At 40.3% G+C, this 20,556-nt stretch overlaps 2 protein-coding genes across 2 annotated transcripts in view; one reads left to right on the top strand and one right to left on the bottom strand.

Moving 5' to 3' along the window:
* Positions 1-8,200, bottom strand: part of Slc49a4 (solute carrier family 49 member 4) — a 110,427-nt gene extending 102,227 nt beyond the window's left edge. Inside the window, exon 1 of the mRNA XM_026393974.2 lies at positions 6,574-8,200. Coding sequence (XP_026249759.2) covers positions 6,574-6,922 — 349 coding nt within the window. The 5' untranslated portion in view covers positions 6,923-8,200. The remainder of the gene's footprint in view (positions 1-6,573) is intronic.
* Positions 8,201-8,282: 82 nt separating this feature from the next.
* The window catches only part of Hspbap1 (HSPB1 associated protein 1), a 77,093-nt gene continuing 64,819 nt past the window's right edge, over positions 8,283-20,556 (top strand). Inside the window, exon 1 of the mRNA XM_026393963.2 lies at positions 8,283-8,433. Within this exon, the coding sequence (XP_026249748.2) occupies positions 8,370-8,433 (64 nt within the window). The 5' untranslated portion in view covers positions 8,283-8,369. The remainder of the gene's footprint in view (positions 8,434-20,556) is intronic.

Below are 20,556 nucleotides of genomic sequence, written 5' to 3'. Positions count from 1 at the left end.
GCATACGGTCTCTGGTCTAATGCCTAGCTCCTTGATCCACTTTGAGTTGAGTTTTGTGCATGCTGAGAGATAGGGGTCAAATTTTGCTACATATGGATTTCCAGTTTTCTCAGCGCCGTTTGTTAAAGAGGCTCTCTTTTCTCCAATGCATGTTTGTGGCACCTTTGTCTAGTATGAGATGACTGTATTTATATGGGTTTGTCTCTGTGTCTTCTATTCTGTTGCATTAATCTACATGTCTGTTTTGGTGCCAAAATCATGCTGGTTTTGTTTTTTTGTTTGTTTGTTTTGTTTTTTTACTATAGCTCTAACTTAAAGGCTGGTTGTGATGCCTCTTGCTTCACTTTTCTTGGTAAGGATTGCTTTGGCTAATCTGGATCTCTTATTTTTCCAAATGAATTTCATGATTGCTTTTTCTATTTCTATGAGGTATGACATTGGGATTTTAATTGGTATCACATTGAATCTGTATAGCACTTTTGGTAATACTGCCATTTTGACAATGTTAATTCTGCCTATCCCAGAGTGTGGGAGATCTTTCCATCTTCTAAGATCTTCTTCAATGTCCTTCTTTAGTTTTCCTTACAGAGGTCTTTCACCCCTTTTGTTAAATTGACTCCCAAGTGACAATGATTTTTTTTTACTCTAATAAGGAATGACAATTTTAGAGCCTACAACTTTATCTCATTCATCTCATTCCTTGTTAATCCTATTCACCTGGTAAAACTGCAACTCTGGTTAAATCTCTCTCTTTATGTCTCTGCCAACTCTGCCCATGCCTGCACTTGCCCAACAGAACAGGTTGGAGGAAAACACACAACCATGATAACTGGTCTCACTTCAAATTAATCACCAATGGCCAAGCCCTCGGTGTTGCCAAATAATCCTGCTACAATTTCCCAGTCCACATGTTCCCCACTTTCCTAGAAAACAGTTCCATAAATTATTCTCTCCCCAAGAAATACTCCCCTATGCTCACTCATCAGGTGATAATTTTGTTTCCATTTTTCTGAGGCATATAAGCAAAATTAACATCTACAAGCTTCTACCAACCACCATCTGCATCTGTATCTATATACTCAGTATCTTCTGTTACTACTGAAGAATTAGCTGTTACTGCTTCTGAGGTCAATTTGTTTACCTGTACTCTAGAAGACTGCATCTCATCTTGCTTACTCAAGGACACAGCTACAGCAATTCCACTCTGCCTCTCCAGCACCATCAATTTCCTCCTGACTCCATTAGAATACTACATTATAGAGATAGGCTTCAATCTCTTAACTTAAAAAAAAAAAAAAAACAACCCAGTAGCACATTTTCTTGACTCCAGTCCCATTTCTCTGTTGCCCTTCAAGGCATAACTTCTTGAAAGAAGCATCTACACTCACCATCTCCAATTCCTCTCCTCCCATTTTATCTTGAACTTACCCCACCACTCCAGTGAGACTATTCTTTTAAAGGACACCAAATATCTCCATGTTGCTAACTCCAATGTTCTATTCTCAATCCTCCCTAGCTTGTTCTTTTTTACTTGCACAATTTCTAAATACTGGAATGCCCCAGGGTTCAGTCCTCACCTCTTCAGAAGCTACCTTTCTCTCCACAGGTAATCCCACCGGGCCCCAAGACTTTAAATAGTATTACATTTGACAAAGACTATAGTTTCAGGGATCATTTCTATAGTTTGTTACATCTGACAACTCACGAAATTACTGTGCAGGTGTCTCCCCTGAATTCCATACTTGTATATCCAACCAACATTTTAATCAATCTTCTTAGATATCTAACAGGCATTTCCAACTCCTAATCTCCATGCCATCCGTCTCCCAACTGTTCCTTCCACAATCTTGACCTCAGTAAATCAAAGCTCTATTCTCCAAATTACTAATATTATAAGGTTGAAAAACATTACAGACTCCTCTCCTTCCTTCACACTCTACAACAGACCCATTAACAACACTTTTGAGTTTACTTTCAACATCTATATACAAACTAACCACTTCTCAAATCCTCCATTGCCATAACCTGAAGGAAGCCACCATCAGCTCCCATCTGGGTTATTCCACTAGCCTAACAGGTCTCCCTGCTCTGGCTCACATTCTTAAGACAATGGTAGAGTCTTCATTTTGCTCCTGTCTCAGAGCCTTTCAATGGTGAGCCCTTCCCACTCCTTAATGGCCCAGGGCCTTCCCTTGGCTTTCAAGGCCCTCCCTGAGCCAGTTTCCCATTCCCTCAGGGATCCTCTTACCACTGTTTCTTTCAAGGGCTCTGCTCCAGTCTCATTGTTTATTCTTGGAAAGGCCAAACAAGTTTAGGACCTTTTGTCTTAGCTATTACCTTTGCCCCAGTCTTATCTGGAATCTACAAGACTGGCTTCCTTTTTTCCTCAAGTATCTACTCAAACACTGTTACTAAGTGAGGCTTTCCCTGACACCCTCTGCAAAATATAACACCACTTGATCATGTTCCCTTCATTCTTTTTTTTTTGGGGGGGGGGGCAGGGGCAGCAGGGGGAGGTACCAGGCATTAAACTCAGGGGCACTTGACCACCGAGCCTCATCCCCATCCCTATTTTGTATTTTATTTAGCGACAGGATCTCATTGAGTTGCTTAGCCCCTCGCTTTTGCTGAGGCTGGCTTTGAACTTGCAATCCTCCTGCCTCAACCTCCTCAGCTGCTGGGATTACCGACATGTGCCACAGCGTTGGCTCCCTTCATTCTTTAACCTGTTTTTATTTTTTCCAAATCATATATTAACCTCTGACATACTAAATATTGAATTTTAAAATTTGCTTCCTGGATCTTTTCACCAGTTTTAGACTCTACCCCAGTGCTTTGCATACATTTTATTGTTACCTTCTTGAAGCTTTCTTCTCTTGGTTTCTAGGTCACATTTGCTCTGACTCTCCTATTATCTCACCAGCTAGTACTTTTCTGTTTCATGCTGGTAAATAAAAAAGGGAGGGAAGGTGTAACATACATCTTAGGAAGATAAAAGGTCTTCTATGCTAAGCTGGGTGGGATCTGTTGCAGCATGATCACCGGACAACCATTTATTTTCTAGGGAGCGAGATATTTAGCCCCCAGTGAAAGCTCAGAACTTGTGTTCTGTGTGTACAGATGAGACACCTGCAGTATAATAGCCAACGTATGAAAATACATTACCTTTGTCCTACTGGAAAGAAAAATTACTTCCTAACAGAATTTTCAAATTTATCTTTTTTTGCTTCGACCAACGGAAAAAATGTTTAAAATTGAAGGATGGGATTGTAGGTCAGTGGTAGAGCGCTTGCCTTGCATGTGTGAGGTACTGACTTCGATCCTCAGCACCACATAAAAATAAATAAATAAAATATTGTGTCCATCTACAACTAAAATAAAATATAAAATTGATTTCACCATATAGTTATAAGAACTATGAATGAATTTCTAAAACGTTTATTTTATGAAATGATTAGGTAGCTTCTAATATATCTGGTCATGAATAATAGATAAAATTATAATAAGAACGGGAAAATTAACATTTTTCTACCACAAAATCAAGGTTGACTAAATTTAAAGAATATTGAAAAATGTTTCTGATGAAAAGAAAAATAAAAAGAAACTACAAAACAGCATTTTCCCTCATTAAACAAAAATTATGTTTTGGACTGAGCTTCTATGCTATGATCCAACAGGTCAGACCACCAAACCAAAATGGAGCCCCTTATACTAAATAATCAAATGGAAACTTTAAGGATGTTATTAAAAACAGGCTAGTTTTTCCTGAAAATAGATTTTGGTTTACATGAGTCAGTATAATAAGGAAGTCCCCCTTACTTTGACCTTTACTAAAAAGTGAATAGCAGTAATCTGACATTAACCAATCAGGTTTTTTTCCTATTATTTTTGTTTCCTTGTTACACCTTATAAAACCAACTCTACCCAAGGTACAGTGGTGCTTGTCTGTAATCTCAATGATTCAAGAGGCTGAGGGAGGAGGATTGCAAGTTTGAGGCCAGGCTTGGCAACTCAATAAGACTGTGCCTCAAAATTAAAAAGAAAAAGGGTTGGGGATATAACTCAGTGGTGAAGTGCCCTTAGGTTCAACTTCTGGTACCAAACAAACACCACACACACTTACTCTTTGCTTTTTTCCAAGAAGAACTTTTATTCTGTTTTGTAGAATGGAAGCTGTCCAATTCATTAATCACAAATAAACTCCTATTCTACCTATAATTAAATTAGTTGTAATCTTGTCTTTTGACACTTCTAAATGTTGTTCTTGGCTAAACTTTTAAGGAATGAACAAAGAATTGTCAGATTAGAGAAAAAATAAGTAGAAATAATATGTTCAACATGCAAACCTAGACTATGTCTTAGACTAGGAAAAAAATTGGAAAAATTGATGAAGTCCAAGTAGAGTCTATAATTTCATTAAAAAGCAAGCAAGCAAACAAACAAAAAACACCAAAACAGAATATCTCCATTCAGAACATGAAATCCTTTCTCAGCATTTTGCGCACATCTTCTGTGTTAGTATCTACTCAACCTGAAAGTTCTATACCAGTCAAGACACACCCTTCCAAGACTGAATAACTTTTATTGTTAGAAGGTTCTTCCTTGTATTTTGTGGTGTCACATTCCTTATAACTTAATGCACTTCAGTTCTTCCTTCTAGAACTATGTATATTATAGTCTAATTCCTCTTTTACTTGACCATCACATATTCTACATTCTGTCTCAAGTTTCTTTTTCAAACTTAACATATTCTGTTCCCTTCTATGATTTTTACCCAACCATAATTTTTTTTTTGGGGGGGAGTTTTGGTTTTTTTACAACCATGGTTTTTACAACCATTATCATTACTGTCACACATTTTAAAAATCTGGTTTGTCAAATGACCTTAAGTATCAATACTCAAAACCAAACATTAGTATAGAGAATTTCAAACCATTTCTCTTCTTGTTCTGGACACTATGCTCTGTGCCCAAAACTGTCCTCCTCTTTTAGCAGTTATATCACATTATTGGTTGTGAATGAATTCTCAAATCAACAGTTCCACAGTCTTTTCTATATAGAATATTCCTATGAAGGAACTGTCAGGATGGGAGACCATCACCCTATTCTAGTCTCTTAATAACAAATAATTTGAATGCTAACTATGTGCCAGACAATTGCAATTCTATGTCTACCTATGCTTGACTTGTGATAATCTGAATATTTGTATCTCCCTCAATCCATATGCTGAAATCCTAACCACCACAATCATGGAATTAGGAGGAGGAATTTTGGGAGTTGATTATGTTATGAGGGAACAGTCCTTATGAATAAGAATAATGCTTTTATGAAAGTGATCCCAGAGAGATTACTGGCTTTTTCCCCCATGAGACATTACAAAGAAAAGACCACTGTGCAGGAAGTAAGTCTAACCAGACATGGATTCTGCCCAGGCCTTCATCTTGGCTTTCCAATCATCCAGAACTGTTAGAAATAAATTTCTGGGGTTGCGGTTGTAGCTCAGTGGTAGAGCGCTTTCCTAGCATGTGTGAGGCACTGGGTTCAATCCCTGGCACCACATTAAAAAAAATAAAAATTAAAAATAAAGGTATTGTTTGTCTACAACTAAAAAAAATAAAAATAAAAAAGAAATAAATTTCTGTTGTTTATTAGGCACCAAAGTGATAGCATTTTGTTATAATGGCCCCAGTGGACTAAGACAATGTTCCAAATCTTATCAAAGAACTAATTTCATAAATACTTATAAAAGGCTGAACTAACAGAAATTATACAAAGTAATCCCAAATCATCATCCAACTAATAAACCTAAAGTCTTGTACAATAGCCTCTTGAGGGTAAATCATCGCTATAAATCTATTTGCCCATACTTACGTGGGATAATTCAATGTTTTCTCAGCCCTGTGAACTTTTATTTATTTTTGCTCCTATCAGAATCATACTGGCAGGTGGTAAAATTAGATGTACATAGTATCCTATGCATCTCAATTGAGAAAGCCACCTGGTCACATACACACATTTTAAACCTGTCCTGCACCACCTTCAGAAAACCAAGCGTCAGATCTGAGTTTTCCAATAGCTTTTCCAGGGCTGGAGTCATCTATGATCAAAGCCAACTCATTACTTCCTTACATCTGGACATAATCAATCTATTTTCTGACTTCTCACCCTCAACATGCCCAAATCCCTTTGAAGTCAAAGCATTAGCCATTTTTGTCAGGTGTAAAAAACATTCATAGCATGTGCACTTCGATGCTCTCATGTCCACAATGTGTAAAATCTGAAACATTCAAAGATCGCTTAAATCCCTACAGTTGCAGAAAGGGCCTTGATTTAAAAATAAATAAATAAACATTTGCAAGGCAGTTTCCTCATATTTATTTGTCTCCTTGAGGACAGAGGGTTCCTAACTCAGAAACGGGATGCCACCAACACTGGGTCACCTCACACAACCCCTAATACCAAGTCCAGAGAGGCGGCTGGCAGGCCTGGAGCTAGGGCAGGCGCTGACTCCCCAGGGAGTGACAGCACTTGCAGAGACCCCCCACACACCCTGCCCACCCCGCGACCCCTTACCTCTCTTGTCCAGGAGCCACATGAACGCGAAGCAGGGCAGGAAGCCAATGGGCCCCCACAGCACAAGCAGCGCGATGTCCCAGCTGGAGAAGCCATAGGCCTGGCGCGCCGAGTTCTGGATAGGGCCCCAGGTGTTCCAGACCAGGCCCTGCGCGAACGCCAGCAGCGAGAAGAGCAGCAGCACCAGCCAACGGCGCCCGTACACCCGTCCCGGACCGGGGCCAGCGGCGGGCAGCGCCACAGCCACCGCCGCCGCCTCCCGGCTCCTGCGCGCAGCCCCGGGCCCAGGCCCGAGCCCGGGCCCCAGTAGCGGCTGCCGCTCCTCGTCGCTACTCCAGCCTGCGCCCATGGCCACGCCGCCCGCCGGCCCCTGCCCGGAGCAGACTCGGTGGCCGCCTACCAGCCCACTCAGACGGGGCGGGAGGAGCCCCAGTCGGAGATGCTGTGGTCGCCCTCGGCCTCCCGGCCGTGCCTGGTGCGCCTGCGCCACCCGAGCCGGTGGGTGGGGAGGCGGGGGGAGGCTGAGGTCCGCCCCGCCCTCAGGCACTGCGAGCAAACACCCGCACGTGGAAGAGCTGGGGTCGCTATGAGAGGACCGGGGGGAATTGTAAAGGCAAAGAGGAGCCCGGTTGGCCCGGGAGAGGGAAACTCCCAGGGAAACTGCAGTAGAGGAGATTAGGCAAGCCACCCGGGGGTTGCTGGAGGAAGTGCCGAAGTTTGCATCATGTGCCTAATAAACAACTCGGTGACCTCAGGCCACTTAACCTAATGCTTGCTACTATATTGGGTTTAGTTTTATTTGGTTTATAACTTCAGAAATTATGGGGGGGGGAATTGATGGAATAAGATCGAAGTATAGGAGCGTGCCAGGGGATGGTATTACAAAAATGATATCTTGTGCCTTTGTTTTTGTAAATAAGTACTACCTAGTATAATGTGTCACCTTTTTGTCTTACATATCCAATGCCACATGTAATATTTTTACCCATTTTGTCTATCACTTAATAGGGGAACAGTAAGATTGTGTTAAGGTTGTAAGATTTCTGCCCCAAAGTGACCTAGATCCATCTTCGGTTATGATTTTGAACAGACTAAGGGTAAACAAGGAAAAAACTGGGGGGGTTGTTGATCTCTTGACCAGGCAGCCACTTGTTTGTTTGTTTTGATATATAAATCCAGAAGCCTGACAGCTGTCAGAGTCCTTAAGAACTCAAGTGGAGCAATTTGGCGTGTCTGGATCGGGAAATGAGTCACAGGGAGAGCAATCAAAGGACACTCTGCCCGAGGTTCGTATTCCCGGCAGTCACAAAAACGAGATGGAGTCACGCTGCTGCCGGAAGGGGCAGAGAAGTGAAAGACAGTCACTGTGCTGGTCTCCGCGGCTGGTCAGAGTGGCTGCAGGGACAGCGAACGCACAGACCAGGCCCACCGCCAGGAGCCCCGCAAAACAACAAACCACCCCCTAGGACTCCAGTCCTGTGGGGTGGGGAAAAGCCAAGGAAGGATCTGACTAGAGGACGAAAGACTGAGCGAAAGAAGCTAAGGTCTGGAGGATGTGAGGAGCGCCACAACTCAAACCACGCCTTCGGTGCTTGGGACCAAAACAAACCCGTGTGGCCCCGCCCAGAGCTGGTCACGTGAGGCCGCGGCGGCGGCGGCGGTTCCGGCGAAGCTGGTGGAGCAGCTGCGACTCCTTCCTGTGGTGCTGCTGAGGACCCCAGGCGGGCCCTGCGCGGACTCCACTGCACTTTCACTCCACTGGGTTCTGGCGGAGCAGAGGCGGCCTCGGGCTCTCCATGGCAGCGGGCTCAGAGGTGAGCTCTCACCTTACCCTGGAAGCTACAGCTGCAGGGAACCAAGGTAGGTGCCAGACTGAGGTCATCCCCTAAATGCAAACCCGGTCCCTAGGGATTCACTGGGCTCCTCTCTTGTGGCCCTTTGAGATTAGCCCCATCCCAGGTCTCTCCCGCCTTGCATTCAATTATGATGAAAAAGAACTTGTTTTCATAAATGGGAGTTTTCGCATATTGTGGTATCCAGTTTTTTGATCGTTGTACAGAAATCCTAGGGCAGTGCTGTTGCACAAGGGCGTTCTAATGTTAGAGTGGACTAAAATTAAATTTGTGAAACTGGAGGTTAGGGGAAACAGTGTGGGACTCTTGTGAACAGGGATCATGGGCTTTTTATTTGTTTTCTGTGGAACCTTGGTTTAGTGAATGGGTGAAGTTTGCTGGCCCAGGAGCTGGAGTTTCCTGCTAGCATTTAATGAAATGATTGCTCCTTGCATGGGCCCTGTTCTGCAAACTGTCACAGGATCCAGAAACTTTTAAATGTTTATAACAGAGCATATCCCGAGAACTCACAGTGAATAAAGGAACCTGGAAAGAATGCTATCCATAGAACACACTCACTCAGTGACAGTTGTTACCATGAAGAGGGATCCCAGTGGGGGGAAAAAATATTTCAAGGAGGGAATAGTTTGAGGTGAATGTTTATGATTGGACAGGATAGTGACAAACTCTGGTGCTGGTGCTGGGAGCTCTGGAAGACAGGGAGCAGAAAAACACAAGATGATGTATTTGGAGATCAAATAGTTTATCCAGAGGTGTAGATGCCCATTCCCACCTGAAGGAATAAATCATAACCTCCTACTCTCTTGACTTCTTTCTCCTGCCTTTATAGCTCATTTGCTTATGTACCCCAGGAGACAATTCCTGAACTTCAGTTATACCTCCAATCCATTGACCCTTCCATTGTTATACACTGCACTCTGACCATGTTTGAGGGCATGTCATAGTTTATCATTATGAGTTCTTTCTTGAAAATACACTATTCTCTTGGCCCTCCCTGCATTTTATTCTGACAAAATTTACACTGAATGAACGCACCCTTTTGCACTCTCTGTATCTACACCTGTCTAGCTGAACATTGCTGGAAAAATTCTGCATGGACCTGTGGATGTAGCTCCAAGGCAGAGCACTTGCCTACCATAGGGGAGACCCTGGGTTCCATCCCCAGCACCAGTTGATGGCAGTATAAAAGGAGAATGCTTAAGCTCTTGAATATTCTTTCAGGATAGACCTGAGATTCTTTTGATGCTCCTTTCTAACTTTCTCCTTTGACAGTTTCCTCAATTTTAACTCCTTTTGCCATCTCTTTCATGTTTATAACTCTATAATTCAGCTAATGACCTTTTAAGTCAGGACAGTTCTTCATCTAGTCTATCTTCCTTTTATCCTCCTGCATCATCAGATCCTAGATCAAATCATCTATATTTTTTTACCTAAACCCCTAGTATATCTTCCTGACCAGTGTCCCTGTTTCCTAACTTGTGCCCCTCCAATTCCTTCGGTGTTCAGCAGCTGACATTTTTTTAAGGAAGACAAGGATGTGGCTCAGTGATAAAAGGCTTGCCTAGCATGTTCAAGGTCTTAAGTTAGATCCCTAGCATAACCAAAAAACAAAATGTGACACTCGCTTACTTAAATATTTTGAATTAATTTCATTGCACTTAGAACCTAGAATAAATGTCAAATTTCTAACTATGCCCTACAAAAATGTTTAGTTTAGGTTCTGCCAACTTTCACTCACCTCTTCCTACTTTTCACATAGCTGACTTCTTCATGTGTCAGAGTATGTCAGCACCTGAGTTCTTCCCAGACCAATCTATCTAAAACAGTCTGTGGGTGTCCCCCCCCTCCACGCCCCTAGATGTTTTATAATGCAGCATCTATTTCATCATTTTACTATTACCATCTGTAATTACTTTTTTATTCCATTTGACCTTGAATACTTAAGGGCAGGACCTATATCTGCTTCATTCATCACCGTGTGCCCAGTAACAGGGAAAGTATCGGGATATAATATTTTGTTGAGTGAATGAGTAAGAGATCTCTGTACCAAGTCTAGAGACAAGAGGAGAAAGCGTGTTGACATAATCCAAGAATCAAAAGAGATTGCTATGAGAAGTGGTGAAAAAAGAGGAATCCCAAAGGTCACATTATACCATTTAAGAAGCCTGACCTTTAAAACAGCAGGAAGCCTTTGAAGAGGTTTAGTTAGGGGAGTAATGTGATCAGCTGTAGTTTTAGGAAGATCACTCTGGCTGAAGGGTTGCAGAAGAAATTGTAGGGAGTATTTAATCCCTCAGTGCCTCAGTTTCCTCTTCTATGAAATGCATGATAATTGTGAAAATTGAAGACGATATATGTTCATCCAGCATAGTATCTGGCAGGATTAGATATTCAAGAATGGTGACAATTTTTATTAGTAATAGACAGTGCTAGCCTTGGTGACCAATAGGAAATTGGGAGGAAAAAAGAGAAACTAGGTGTAAGTTTGGAAGCTGAAGAACAGTAGGTAGTTGGAAGCAATGTTGAGTTTTAATATGAATGCATAGAGGGTAAGTACAGGATGATGATGCAGAAGAAGGTCAGGTACACAAATGGGAAAGAGGAGGTTTGGGGTTTTTTTTTTAATGTATAGTATGCAGGTATCATAAAATTCACCATTTTATAGCTTACAATACAATCCAGTGGTGTTTAGTGTGTTCACAAGGTTGTATAACCATCACTATTTTAATTCCAAAACATTTTCATCACCCCCAGAAGAAACATGTTCCCCATTAGCAGTCACTGCTCACTACCCCTTTTCCCAGTCCAAGGTAACCATGATCTCTCTTTCTCTATGTTTTTGACTATTCTGGACATTTTATATAAATGGAATCATACCATGCATGGCATTTTGGTTTTTTTTTTGTTTTTTTTTTTATTATTATTATTTTTATTGGTTGTTCACGACATTACAAAGCTCATGACATATCATATTTCATACATTAGATTGAAGTGGGTTATGAACTCCTAATTTTACCCCAAATGCAGATTGCAGAATCACGTCAGTTACACATCCAGAATTTTACATAATGCCCAATTAGTAATTGTTGTATTCTGCTACTTTTCCTATCCCCTACTATCCCCCCTCCCCTCCCCTCCCATCTTCTCTCTCTACCCCATCTATTGTAATTAATTTCTCTCCTTGTTAATTTTCCCATTCCCCTCACATCCTCTTATATGTAATTTTGTATAACAATGAGGGTCTCCCTTCATTTCCATGCAATTTCCCTTTTCTCTCCCTTTCCCTCCCATCTCATGTCTCTGTTTAATGTTAATCTTTTCTTCCTGCTCTTCCTCCCTGCTCTGTTCATAGTTGCTCTCATTATATCAAAGAAGACATTTGGTATTTGTTTTTTAGGGATTGACTAGCTTCACTAAGCATAATCTGCTCTAGTGCCATCCATTTCCCTGCAAATTCTATGATTTTGTCATTTTTTATTGCTGCATAGTACTCCATTGTGTATAGATGCCACATTTTTTTTATCCATTCATCTATTGAAGGGCATCTGGGTTGGTTCCACAGTCTAGCTATTGTGAATTGTGCTGCTATGAACATCGATGTGGCAGCATCCCTGTAGCATGCTCTTTTAAGGTCTTCAGGGAATAGTCCGAGAAGGGCAATAGCAGGGTCAAATGGTGGTTCCATTCCCAGCTTTCCCAGGAATCTCCAAACTGCTTTCCAAATTGGCCGCACCAATTTGCAGTCCCACCAGCAATGTACAAGAGTACCCTTTTCTCCACATCCTCGCCAGCACTTGTTGTTGTTTGACTTCATAGTGGCTGCCAATCTTACTGGAGTGAGATGGTATCTTAGGGTGGTTTTGATTTGCATTTCTCTGACTGCTAGAGATGGTGAGCATTTTTTCATGTACTTGTTGATTGATTGTATATCCTCCTCTGAGAAGTGTCTGTTCAGGTCCTTGGCCCATTTGTTGATTGGGTTATTTGCTATCTTATTGTCTAATTTTTTGAGTTCTTTTTATACTCTGGATATTAGGGCTCTATCTGAAGTGTGAGGAGTAAAAATCTGTTCCCAGGATGTAGGCTCCCTATTTACCTCTCTTATTGTTTCTCTTGCTGAGAAAAAACTTTTTAGTTTAAGTAAGTCCCATTTGTTGATTCTTGTTATTAACTCTTGTGCTATGGGTGTCCTATTAAGGAATTTGGAGCCCAACCCCACGAGGTGGAGATTGGAGCCAACTTTTTCTTCTATCAGGCAAAGAGTCTCTGATTTGATATCAAGCTCCTTGATCCATTTTGAGGTAACTTTTGTGCATGGCGAGAGAAAGGGATTCAGTTTCATTTTGTTGCATATGGATTTCCAGTTTTCCCAACACCATTTGTTGACGATGCTATCCTTCCTCCATTGCATGCTTTTAGCCCCTTTATCAAATATAAGATAGTTGTAACTTTGTGGATTAGTTTCTGTGTCCTCTATTCTATACCATTGGTCCACCCGCCTGTTTTGGTACCAGTACCATGCTGTTTTGGTCACTATTGCTCTGTAATATAGTTTGAAATCTGGTATCGCTATACCGCCTGATTCACACTTCCTGCTTAGAATTGCTTTTGCTATTCTGGGTCTTTTATTTTTCCATATGAATTTCATGATTGCTTTATCTATTTCTTCAAGAAATGCCTTTGGGATTTTGATTGTCATTGCATTAAACCTATAGAGAACTTTTGGTAATATCGCCATTTTGATAATGTTAGTTCGGCCTATCCATGAACAGGGTATATTTTTCCATCTTCTAAGGTCGTCTTCTACTTCTCTCTTTAGGGTTCTGTAGTTTTCATTGTATAAATCTTTCACCTTTTTTGTTAGGTTGATTCCCAAGTATTTTATTTTTTTTGAGGATATTGTGAATGGAGTGTTTTTCCTCATTTCCGTTTCAGAAGTTTTGTCGCTGATATACAGAAATGCCTTTGATTTGTGCGTGTTGATTTTATATCCTGCCACTTTGCTGAATTCATTTATTAGTTCTAGTAGTTTCTTTGTAGATCCTTTTGGGTCTTCTAGGTATAGAATCATGTCATCTGCAAATAGTGATAATTTAAGTTCTTCTTTTCCTATTGTTATGCCTTTAATTTCCTTTGTCTGTCTAATTGCTCTGGCCAGTGTTTCGAGAACTATATTGAATAGAAGTGGTGATAGAGGGCATCCCTGTCTTGTTCCAGATTTTAGAGGGAATGCCTTTAACTTTTGTCCATTCAGAATGATGCTAGCCTGAGGCTTAGCATAGATAGCTTTTACAATGTCAAGGTAAGTTCCTGTTATCCCTAGTTTTTCTAATGTTTTGAACATAAAGGGGTGCTGTACTTTGTCGAATGCTTTCTCTGCGTCTATCGAGACGATCATATGGTTCTTATCTTTAAGTCTATTGATGTGGTGAATAATATTTATTGATTTACGTATATTGAACCATCCTTGCATCCCAGGGATGAATCCTACTTGATCATGGTGCACAATTTTTTTGATGTGTTTTTGTATTCGATTTGCCAGAATTTTATTGAGGATTTTTGCATCTAGGTTCATCAGAGATATTGGTCTGTAGTTTTCTTTCTTTGAGGTGTCTTTGTCTGGTTTCGGAATCAGGGTGATGTTGGCCTCATAGAATGAATTTGGAAGAGCTCCCTCTTTTTCTATTTCCTGAAATAACTTGAAAAGTATTGGTATTAATTCTTCTTTAAAGGTTTTGTAAAACTCGGCTGTATACCCATCTGGTCCTGGGCTTTTCTTGGTTGGTAGTCTTTTGATGGCTTCTTCAATTTCATCCATTGATATTGGTCTGTTCAAATTGTGTGTATCCTCCTGACTCAGTCTGGGCAAATCATATGACTTAAGAAATTTATCGATGTCTTCACTATCTTCTATTTTATTGGAATATAGGTTTTCAAAATAATTTCTAATTGTCTTCTGTATTTCTGTAGCATCTGTTGTGATATTGCCTTTTTCATCCCGTATGTTAGTAATTTGAGTTTTCTCTCTTCTTCTCTTCATTAGCATGGCTAAAGGTCTGTCGATCTTATTTATTTTTTCGAAGAACCAACTTTTAGTTTTGTTAATTTTTTCAATAGTTTCTTTTGTTTCAATTTCATTGATTTCCACTCTGATTTTAATTATTTCTTGCCTTCTGCTACATTTGCTGTTGTTTTGCTCTTCCTTTTCTAGGGCTTTGAGATGAAGTGTGAGCTCATTTATTTGTTGGTTTTTTCTTTTTTTGAGGAATGACCACCAGGTGATGAATTTTCCTCTTAAAACTGCTTTCATTGTGTCCCATAGATTCCGATATGTTGTGTCTGTATTTTCATTTATCTCTAAGAATTTTTTGATTTCCTCCTTTATGTCTTCTATAACCCATTGATCATTCAGTAACATATTGTTCATTTTCCATGTGATGCAGGATTTTTCCTTCCTTCTTTTATCATTGATTTCCAGTTTCATTCCATTATGATCAGATAAAATGCATGGTATTATCTCCACCCCTTTATATTTACTGAGGGTTGCCCTATGGCATAATATATGGTCTATTTTTGAGAAGGATCCATGTGCTGCTGAGAAAAAAGTATATCCATTTGATGATGGTTGATATATTCTATATATGTCAGTTAAGTCTAGGTTATTGATTGTGGTATTGAGTTCTATAGTTTCTTTATTCAACTTTTGTTTGGAGGATCTGTCCAATGGTGAGAGAGGTGTGTTGAAGTCACCCATAATTATTGTGTTTTCGTCTATTTGATTCCTGAACTTGAGGAGAATTTGTTTTATGAATATCGCAGCGCCATTATTTGGTCCATAAATATTGATAATTGTTATGTCTTGTTGGTGAATGGTTCCTTTTAATAGTATATAGTGTCCTTCTTTATCCCTTTTGATTAACTTAGTCTTGAAGTCGATTTTATTCGATATGAGGATGGCCACCCCTGCTTGCTTACGAGGACCGTGTGCGTGGTATATTTTTTCCCATCCTTTCACCTTCAGCCTGTGTATGTCTTTTCCAATCAGATGTGTCTCCTGGAGGCAGCATATTGTTGGATTTGTTTTTTTAATCCATGATACCAGCCTATGTCGCTTTATTGGAGAGTTTAAGCCATTAACATTCAGAGTTCCTATTGATATATGGTTTGTACTTCCATCCATGTTTGGTTATTTATCCTTTTTTAAAAAAATTTAGTTTGTTTCTCCATGATTATCTTTCCCCTCACCCTCTGTCTTTACCGAGGCACTTCCCTCTGATGGTTTTGGTTATTGTTTTTCATTTCTTCCTCGTGTAGTGTTTTGCTCAAAATGCTTTGCAATGCTGGTTTTCTGGCTGCAAATTCTTTTAACTTTTGTTTATCATGAAAGATTTTTATTTCGTTGTCATACCTGAAGCTTAATTTTGCTGGATACAGAATTCTTGGTTGGCATCCATTGTCTTTCAGTGTTTGAAATACATTGTTCCATGACCTTCTTGCTTTCAGTGTCTGTGATGAAAAATCTGTTGTTAATCTTATTGGTTTACCCCTGAATGTAATCTGTCTCTTTTCTCTTGTAGCTTTTAATATTTTCTCTTTGTTCTGTATATTGGATATCTTCATAACAATGTGTCTTGGCGTTGGTCTACTGTGATTTTGTGTGCTCGGTGTCCTGAATGCATCTTCAATTTGTATATCTGTTTCCTTTTTTATTTCTGGAAAGTTTTCTGTAATTATTTCATTCAGCAGGTTACTCATTCCCTTGGTTTGAATCTCTGTACCTTCTTCTATCCCGATGACTCGTAAATTTGGTTTTTTTATGTTATCCCATAACTCTTGGATATTTTTCTCGTGATTTTTTACCAGCCTTTCTGAGTTGGCTAGACTCTTTTCAAGATGATATATTTTGTCTTCAGTATCTGACGTTCTGGCTTCTACTTGCTCCACTCTGTTAGTGATACTCTCAATTGAGTTTTTAATTTGGTTTATCGTTTCCTTCATTTCTAGAATTATTGTTTGATTATTTTTTATAATCTCTATCTCCTGATAAAGATGCTTAACTTCTTCTTTTATCTGTTTATGTAACTCATTCTCAATGTGTTCTTTTGCTGCTTGAATTTGCTGTCTCGTATCCTCTTTAAGGTTCCATTCCATCTGTCTAAGGTGTTCCTTGAGTTCTTTATATGAACATTTTTCCGATGACTCTAGGTCCTCCTGAATATTTAGGCTGTCCTGCATTGTTTGTACTCCTTTTCTTCCTTGCTTTTTGAAGCTGCTCATGTTACTTCTTGTTCTGTTTGACTGCTGAGTTACTGTTTACTCCTATAAATTTATTTGATGCTTGGGAGGAAAGGTATTAGAAGGGAAGGGAAGAAGTCACTAAAGAGAATGAGAGTAAGCAGGTAGAATTCAAGGAAGGGGGGATAAGATAATTGAAAAGAAATGAAAAGACAAAAGAAGAAAAAAATAGGAAATAAAAAAAAGAAAAAGACAAAAAAATTTATAAAAAAAAGATTAAAACAAAAATTAAAATTAAAATTGGAAGAAAAAAAATTTTTTTAAATTGTAAAAAAAAAAATTTAAAAAACAAGAAAGAAAAATGAAAATGAAAGAAAACCCCAAATCAAAATCAAAAAAAAAAAAAAAGAGAAAAGAAAAAAGAGAAGAAAAAAAAAAACACTAATAAATGCAGTCTTAGAGTTTGATTAACTTCTCTTCCAGTAGGTGGCGCTGTGCCAACCAGGCCAAGTTTCTCCTGTCAATACGCTGGAACCAATCACTGTGCAGCAGCTCCTCCTCCCAGACTGGGCGAGTCTCCAATCCTGAGTGCCTAGGGCCTCCTCTTGTGTCTAGTCACTTCCCCACTTTTCCTCTAGCCAGGCCCCTCTCACGGGTGCCGCTCACCACAATACTGGGTACACGCCAGGTCTGCTGCTCCCGGGAGCCCTGTTTTCATGGACGATTGGGCACACTCTCCCAGATTGCCTGTCCCTCAGACCCTAAGTTTGTGGAGCTTAGGGCTGAGAATCCTCAGCAAATTTTACTTGCCCTCGGGTAGCCACGCCCCCGGTAGCTGGTGCACGAGACCTTAGCTGTCAGCTCTGGTGGGAGTGGTAGTTCCCGCTGCGGGTCCCTCGCCACCTCTAATTCCCTCGGTCTGGCTACCGCGCTCACGGGAGAGCTGGGAGGGGCCCTTACGGGAGAGCTGGGAGGGGCCCTTAAGGTTTCCCCGATGTGTGGAGAGGGAAGGCTAGGGGATTACACACCTGTAGTCGCAGGATTCAATGAAGTTATCTCCTCCGCCGCAGTCTGATGACGTCAGTTCTCTGCCATGGTGGTATCTCTTGCAAATGGCGACAGTTCGTTTCCCTTTGCCGGGTGACCAATGCAATGGGTGGGTCCTTACTGTCTCTCCCAAGCCCCGTTTGAAACCTGTGGCCACCACCTATGAAGGCTCAGTTGCCATTACCTCCGTAGGATCAGAAGGGCTGACCAGTTGTTTCAGCCGGATGGATTAGTGCTGAGTCACACCTATTTGTCTGCGGGAATCAGGCGAATGGGAGCTTGAATTCAGCCGATCCGGGCTCAGTGTGTGTTCTGAGAGGTCCAGATTGATCACCCCAGATCCACGTCAGCTCAGCATTGCTTAGTGATCCTGAGCAAACAGATTTAGGCTGTTTACGACTCCCTATGCCTGCACAGCTGAAGAGGTCAGAGACTTGATCTCTCCGCGCCCGCCGCCATGTTGGAATCCACCATGCATGGCATTTTGTGTCTGACTTCTTTCCTGTAACATAATCTATGTTGTACAATGTATCAATACTTAATTTTCTTTTTCTAGCTGAATAATATTCCATTGTATAGATCTATCACATTTTGCTTATCCATTCATCAGTTGATTGCCTTTAGAATTATTTATTATCTATTGTGAATAATGGTTTTTATCCTGAATAATGCTACTATGAACATCCAGGTACAAGTTTTGTTGTTGTTGTTGTCAACATGTGTTTTAAGTTCTCTTAGGCAGAGTAGAGTTGCTGGGTCATGTGCTATTAACTTTTTGAGGACATCCTTGATTCTTAATCTGAAGTCCTAAGGAGAGGAAAAAATTTGATGAAAAAAACACAGCATGCATACACATTTATGCAGGTAACTTCAAATTTTGTGTTAAAGGGTCATCTGAAACTGTCTATGGAACTTTTAATCCTATTTTAAAATGTCATCCTCTCCAGCAACACCACTTTAGAGTGACCCTGCTTATTATCATTAAAAACTAAGTTAATGGCAAAATGTTCCTATAAGAGAAGGCTTTGCCTTCAATTATGTACTGCTGATGTGAACAGAAGGTAAGAAAAATACATTTGTTAAGTAAATGCAAGTGAAAGGGTTAGTACCTTTAGTACAATGATGACTCTATTGAGAGTCATAGAAAAGTTCATTTTTAAGCAAACTTATTACTACTTTATTGTCATAAAATATATGAATGCATACTGTAAACAAGGGACTTTCATGCAGTGAGGCAGAAGACAGTCTTTGCCTTAAAAGAGCTTATAACTGTTATAAATATCACTTTTGGTGGGAAAGAGAATATAGATGAAAAAAGTTGTAGTAAGTCTGGTTGTGGTGGTGCAGGCCTGTCATTCCAGTAACTCAGGAGGCTGAGGCAGGAGAATCGCAAATTCAAAGCCAGCCTTAGCAATTTAGCAACATCCTGTTACAAAATAAAAATAATAATAAAAAGGGCTGGGAATGTGGCTCAGTGGTTAAGCACCCTTGGGGTCATCCCTGGTACCAAAATAAATAAATAAAAGAGAAAAAGTTGTAGTATAAGATACATCCAAAAGGTAGGACACAATTAATTGCGATGTAAATATTGCGCTCATTAAATACTTTGAGGGCTGAGAAAACTAATACAAATAAGATTGATCTGTGCTTCTTAGATCAATTTCTTGAAGGTTGGTATATTTTGAATGGGAATCAATGGAAGAGACCATTTTTAGTGAATTGAAGTAGAAGGGAAGTGGTAAGCATGAACCCCAAGGGCTACTGGCCTGGAGGGCTTAGAAGAAGATGAGGAGACTGGTTCTAGTGGGGAGGAAGTAGTGGTGGAGTTGCTGGTGGAAATGAGGAAGAGGATGTCCACTGAGTCCAGAGAAGAGCAGGGTCAAAATAGAAATGTTGAAGTGAAGAAGAGGGAAATTGTGGGTGAAAAAGGCTTCTTAGAAAAATAAAGCAAGGCATGGCAAAAATGAGGAAGTGGAGAAGGGTTTGAGGGATATGAGTGTGAGCAAGCTTTAGAGTGGTTGACCTAGGGTGGGGGGTAATTAGGAGTTATCAATTAATGGTAATGTGATTGGGAACAGGAAACAGAACAGAGGGAGGTGAGCATGAAACTGTAGAACCGATCCCTTTGTTTTGAGATTGTTTCTGATTATGCTTAATAGCTTATTAAGCAAAAGTAGCAAAAAGAAGTGGTTAATTTCAGTGCACTGCTTACTCAGTTATTCAGAAAACTTTATTTAGCATTGCTTTATGCCAGGGGTGTAAAAGTAGAGGCTTGCCTTCGAGGATGTGATATTTTTGTTTGAAGTAATAGCTTGGAAATTATTAAAAACAAACATAAAACTACTTACTGTCAAGAATCAAATTAAATTGAGTGTGAGATGTTTCTTTTCCAGGGTCACACATTGGTTGAAGCATTTCGATGAATTTTAAATTGCAGTTCTTTGAGGTAGACATCATTATATTTCTTTCTACTGAGCTTTTGTGCTGAGGGCCATTGCCAAGTAGGAATGACGCATCGAAATTTCCTTGCCAGCATACCCCATGTTAAATGGAAATTTGCTGTGACATTGCATGTGTCTTTGAGAAAGGTGACCCTGCTCAAGGACCAGGGTGGATCCAGGTTTAAGGTGTATCCTGCAGGTTTTAGGAAGTATCCCGGTTTAAGATAATTTGGGTTTAGGGAAGTTCCAGGTTTAAGGTTATTGCTGCTGGGAATAGGGTGTTCCTGCTGCCTGAGTTCCTGGAATTGAGAAAGTGTTTGGGACGTGAATTGTGCGGGAGAACTTGGATTTCCCCAGAACGTGTATAGAGGCTGGTGTGAGTTCGGGAATAAAGAATTGCTGTTTGA

The sequence above is a fragment of the Urocitellus parryii genome, chromosome 2 (genome assembly GCF_045843805.1).
Source record: "Urocitellus parryii isolate mUroPar1 chromosome 2, mUroPar1.hap1, whole genome shotgun sequence".
Classification (NCBI taxonomy): Eukaryota; Metazoa; Chordata; class Mammalia; order Rodentia; family Sciuridae; genus Urocitellus; species Urocitellus parryii.
This window is presented reverse-complemented; position numbering and strand designations above follow the sequence as displayed.